At 51.7% G+C, this 5,619-nt stretch overlaps 1 protein-coding gene across 2 annotated transcripts in view; it reads left to right on the top strand.

The window, feature by feature from the left end:
- KANK2 (KN motif and ankyrin repeat domains 2) overlaps positions 1–5,619 on the top strand; it is a 39,280-nt gene that overhangs the window by 16,252 nt on the left and 17,409 nt on the right. For both annotated transcript variants that reach the window (XM_011994802.1, XM_011994795.1), the window contains exons 5-6: positions 4,214–4,381; positions 4,487–4,589. In XM_011994802.1, coding sequence (XP_011850192.1) covers positions 4,214–4,381; positions 4,487–4,589 — 271 coding nt within the window. The remainder of the gene's footprint in view (positions 1–4,213; positions 4,382–4,486; positions 4,590–5,619) is intronic.

The raw sequence follows: 5,619 nt of genomic DNA, 5'->3' as shown, positions 1-5,619 counted from the left end.
CTAGGCTGGGCGCAGTGGCTCACGCCTGTAATCTCAGCACTTTGGGAGGCTGAGGTGAGTGGATCACCTGAGGTCAGGAGTTCGAGACCAGCCTGACCCACACGGAGAAACCCCATCTCTACTAAAAATACAAAATTAGCCAGGCTTGGTGGCACATGCCTATAATCCCAGCTACTTGAGAAGGCTGAGGCAGGAGAATCGCTTGAACCTGGGAGGTGGAGGTTGCAGTGAGCCGAGATCACGCCATTGCACTCCAGCCTGGGCAACAAGAGCAAAACTCCGTCTCAAAAAAAAAAAACCCAAAAAATATAGGATCTCACTCCGTCACCCAGGCTGGAGTACAGCAGTGCTGTCATAGCTCAATGTAACTTCAAACTCCCAGGCTCAAGCAATGCTCTCATCTCAGCCAAGTATAGTCCCGAGTAGTTAGGACCATAGGCACACTCCACCACACCTGGCTAATTTTTTAATTGTAGAGATAGAGTCTTGCTCTCTTGCCCAGGCTGGTCTTAAACTCCTGGCCTCAAGCGATCCTCCTGCCTCAGCCTCTCAAAATTTTTTCACCATTTAAAATATTGTGGTAACATAGATAAAACATAAAATTTACCATCTGGCCAGGCATGGTGGCTGACGCCTGTAATCCCAGCACTTTGGGAGGCTGAGGCGGGCGGATCATTTAAGGTCAGGAGTTCGAGACCAACCTGGCCAACATGGCGAAACCCCGTCTCTACTAAAAATACAAATTAGCTGGGCGTGGTGACACACGCCTGTAATCCCAGCTACTCAAGAAGAATTGCTTGAATCCGGGAGGCAGAGGTTGCAGTGAGTCGAGATTGCATCACTGCACTCCAACCTGGACGACAAAGCAAGACTCCGTCCAAAAAAAAAAAATTTAACCATCTTATCCATTTTTGAGTATATAATTCAATGGCATAAAGTACATTTGCATCGTTTGTTTGTGTGTGTTTTTTCTTGTGTTTGTTAGGGACGGGATCTCCCTATGTTGCCCAAACTGGTCTCACACTCCTGGGCTCAAGTGATCCTCCCCCCTCAGCCTCCCAAAGTCCTGGGATTATAGGTGTGAACCACCATGTCCAGCCCATTCACACTATTGCACAACCATCACCACCATCTATCTTTAGAACTTTCTTATCTTTCCAAACTGAAACTCTGTCCCCATTAAACACTCACTCCCATTCTCCTTCCCCCAGCCCCTGGCACCCACCGTTCTATTTTCTGTCTGTTTAAATCTGACAACTCTAGGGCCGGGCGCAGTGGTTCACACCTGTAACCTCAGCACTTTTGGAGTCTGAGGCAGATGGATCACTTGAGGTCAGGAGTTCGAGATCACCCTGGCCAACTTGGTGAAACATTGTCTCTAGTAAAAACACAAAAATCAGCCAGGCATGGTGGTGGGCACCTGTAGTCCCAACTATTCAGGAGGCTGAGGCAGGAGAATCACTTGAACCCGGGAGGCAGAGGTTGCGATGAGCCGAGATTGCGCCACTGCAGTCCAGCCTGGACGATGGAGCAAGACTGTATCTAATAATAATAATAATAATAATAATAATTAATCTTGGCAACTCTAGGGACCTCGTGTGAATGGAATCATGCAATGTTTTTGTCCCTTTTGCATCTGGCTTCTTTCACTTAGCATAACATTGCTCCACCTCATTTTTTGGCTCTCCCAGGATTTTTTTTTTTTTGGAGACAGAGTCCCGCTCTATCCCCCAGGCTGGAGTACAGTGGCATGATCTCTGCTCGCTGCAACCTCCGCCTCCCAGGTTCAAGCGATTCTCCTGCCTCAGCCTCCCAAGTAGCTGGGATTACAAATGTGCACCACCATGCCCGGCTAATTTTTGTATTTTTAGTAGAGATGGGGTTTTGCCATGTTGGCCACGCTGGTCTCTTAACTCCTGACTTCAAGTGATCCACCCACCTCAGCCTCCCAAAGTGCTGGGATTACAAGCGTGAGCTACCGCGCCCGGCCTCTCCCAGGATTTCAAGTTAGGCGCCCTGCACTTCGGGCAGAGATTGACATTGTGAATCCGTCTCCTGGCCACGCAGTATGTTTGTTTATTTCATGTGAATTTATTGCCAAGTTTAAAAAGAAAAATCAAGAGACTGACATAGCAACTGGCGTTTGCTCTCGCTCGGTTCCCCACTCATGAGTTCAAGCCCTGGCTCTGGCATGGTTTTTATGTTTTCTGTGGTCTGAGCTGGCCACACCCTGGTCTGGGGATGCTGTTGGCCGTGCTGATGACCGAGTGTCTCATGCAACCAGCCCTGTCTATGTTACTCTTTGCCTGTGTCCAGCATTTGATCACCGTTCTGTACTAAAGTTGAATGTTGCCTGTGGGCCTCATAAGTCACTGTATATGGCAAAACGAATTTAAGGCTGGGCATAGTGGCTCATGCTTATAATCCCAGCTATGTGAGAGGCTGCGGTGGGAGGATCCCTTGAGCTCTGGAGTTCAGGAGCAGCCTGGATAATATAACAAGACCCTGTCACAAAGAAAAAAAAAAAAAAAAACCAACAACCTTTTTATCCATTAAAGGGAATTCAAATTAATTGGTCTTCAGAGTTGGCGCCCCGGGGGACAGGAAGGGGAAGCCCCGAGGAAATGCTGACACAGAAGGCACGCATGGGCTGGGCGGTGCTGCTCAGCCTGTAACCCCAGCACTTTGGAAGGCAGATCACTTGAGCTCAGGAGTTCAAGACCAGCCTGGGCAACATAGTGAAACCCCATCTCTACAAAAATTACAGAAAATTAGCCGGACACAGTGGCATGTGCCTTTACTGCCTGCCACTCGGGGGCTGAGGCAGGAGAATCACTTGAACTCTGGAGGCACAGGTTACAGTGAGCCGAGATCGCATCACTGCATTCAAGCTTGGGTGAAGGGAGTGAAACCCGGTCTTAAAAAGCAGCCTGGGGGGACCTGAGTAGATTCCAAGACATTGGTGGCTACACGAAAAGGAAACGACTTTTATTCCACGCCGTGACTGGCAGTCCAGGACCTCAGCGTCCAGGAAGTCACCTTTGTCCTCAGACCAACCTGGGTGGGTGTTTTGTTTTGTTGTCTTTTGTTTTGTTTCGTTTTTTTAGTCAGGATGTGTTTTTTTTTTAATTTTTTTTTTTTTTTAATTTTCAAGATGGAGTCTCACTCTGTCACCCAGGCTGGAGTGCAGTGGTGTGATCTCGGCTCACTGCAACCTCTGCCTCCCTGGTTCAAGCAATTCTCCTGCCTCAGCCTCCCTAGTAGCTGGGATTACAGTCATCCCCACCCCACCATGCCCAGCTAATTTTTGTATTTTTAGTAGAGATAGGGTTTCACCATGTTGGCCAGGCTGGTCTTGAACTCCTGACCTCATGATCTGCCCGCCTCAGCCTCCCAGAGTGCTGGGATTACAGGCATCAGCCACTGTGCCCGGCAGTGAAGACGTGTTTTTATCTGATTTATTTTTATTTTTATTTTTTTTAAGAGGCAGAGTCTTGCTCTGTTGCCCAGGCTGGAGTGCAATGGCATGATCTCTGCTCACTGCAACCTCCGCCTCCCAGGTTCAAGCAATTCTCCTGCTTCAGCCTCCTGAGTAGCTAGAATGACAGGTGTGCACCACCATGCCCGGCTAAAGTAGAGACAGTGTTTCACCATGTTAGCCAGGCTGGTCTCGAACTTCTGATCTCAGGTGATCCGCCCGCCTCGGCCTCCCAAAGTGCTGGGATTACAGACGTGAGCCACCATGCCCGGCTAAAGTAGAGACAGTGTTTCACCATGTTAGCCAGGCTGGTCTCGAACTTCTGATCTCAGGTGATCCGCCCGCCTCGGCCTCCCAAAGTGCTGGGATTACAGGCGTGAGCCACTGTGCCTGGCCGAACCTTATTTTTAGAGATCACTCAGGCTCGAGCTAGGAATATAGGACCACAGGGTTGTCACTTGTCCCTGACTAACTGCTGGGCAGGCACCGAACAGCTTGGAACTGCATTCTGCCACCTGCTCAAGGGGTGATCTTGGCAGCTCTGCGCCTCAGTTTCCTCATCTGTAATAATCCGACTTCCCTTCGAGGGCAAGGAAGACTGGCTGTGGTAAAACAAAAATCAGCCCTGTTACAGCTCCTGGCCCGGGGTGTATGACCCGCAGGGCAGGAGCTATCAGGCTGTGGTGGTTTGGCTTTTATGACCAAGAGCAGACACCCCATTTCCTGTCCCTCCAGGCCTCCCACAAGTTACTGCCGAATCGTCCTCGTCACCCCCGGGGTCCAAAGTAGCCTTCCTTACACAGCCTGAGAAGACCACAGGCCGAGAGCCTGCCCGGGACACCACCCACAGGGAGCCCACCGGGCAAGCAGCCTCCCGAGAGACCGAGGAGGCTGGGGGCGCCGGTAAGTGGTGGGTGGCTGCCAAGAGGGATGGGGCACCCAGATGGCACCGGCTTGGAGTCTGGCCCTGAAGGATTCTCACAACACCTCCTCTGTTCTCCCCTCCAGGCGGGCCCCCAGCAGGCGTGCGATCTATCATGAAACGGAAAGAGGAGGTTGCAGACCCCACGGCCCACCGGAGGAGCCTCCAGTTTGTGGGGGTCAACGGCGGGTGAGAGGAGAAGACCCCCACTCCCCCCACACTTCCTGCCCCTCCTCCATTCATCCATGCACGAGAGCCTCCTAATTTCCTCATTCCAAGCCCCTTGCTTTGGTTAATTCGTTTAATCAAACCACAATACAGAGATGAGGAAACTGAGGCACGGGGAGGCTGAGCGCGTTGCTGGAGCTCACTCAGTGACCCAGGAGTCAGCCCCAGGTGCCCTGGCTCAAGAACTCAATGTGTAACCACTGCACAGCTCTACCCCACGGAAGGTGCCGGACTCCGCTTCCTGCCCTAATAGAGCTCCTGGTCCAGTGGGCAGCTGGGCACCGATGGGTGGTTGGAGCCACTCATCAGGTTGTGGTTGGAGCCATGATGGGGAACACTCAGGTGGTACCGGGCCTCAGGAAAGACACAGGTGGCCCTAGGGGAGTCCCAGAAGGAGGAGATGCAGGTGCTGCGGGAGAAGTAGGAGCTAGCAAGGCGAAGAGAGAGGGCACGAGGAGGGCTCTCCTGGCAGGGGCATAGCGTGGGTAAAGGCTCAGAGGCGGAAAAGCAGAGTGACTTGAGAAGTGGGAGGCGCAGGGAGTGATGGTGGGTTTGGGGCCTTGAATGCCGAGCCTAGAAGCTTGATTAGGTTTTGTCCAGAGCCAGCAAGAAACACGAGAGAGCCCTATTTGCAGTGGAACAGGAGGTCTGAATCACCTGTGTTTAATAGGGTTAGAAGTGGCCAGGCACAGTGGCTCACATCTGTCCTCCCAGCACTTTGGGAGGCTGAGGCGTGTAGATCACTTGAGTTCAGGAGTTTGAGACCAGCCTAGCCAACATGGTGAAATTCCATCTCTGTTAAAAATACAAAAAATAGGCCGGGCGTGGTGGCTCAAGCCTGTAATCCCAGCACTTTGGGAGGCCGAGGCGGGTGGATCACGAGGTCAGGAGATCGAGACTATCCTGGCTAACATGGTGAAACCCCGTCTCTACTAAAAATACAAAAAATTAGCCGGGCACGGTGGCGGGCGCCTGTAGTCCCAGCTACTTG

Source organism: Mandrillus leucophaeus, unplaced genomic scaffold, assembly GCF_000951045.1.
Source record: "Mandrillus leucophaeus isolate KB7577 unplaced genomic scaffold, Mleu.le_1.0 Scaffold112, whole genome shotgun sequence".
NCBI classification, from domain to species: domain Eukaryota; kingdom Metazoa; phylum Chordata; class Mammalia; order Primates; family Cercopithecidae; genus Mandrillus; species Mandrillus leucophaeus.
The sequence above is the reverse complement of the archived record's forward strand: the minus strand, read 5'-3'. Positions and strand labels throughout refer to the sequence as shown.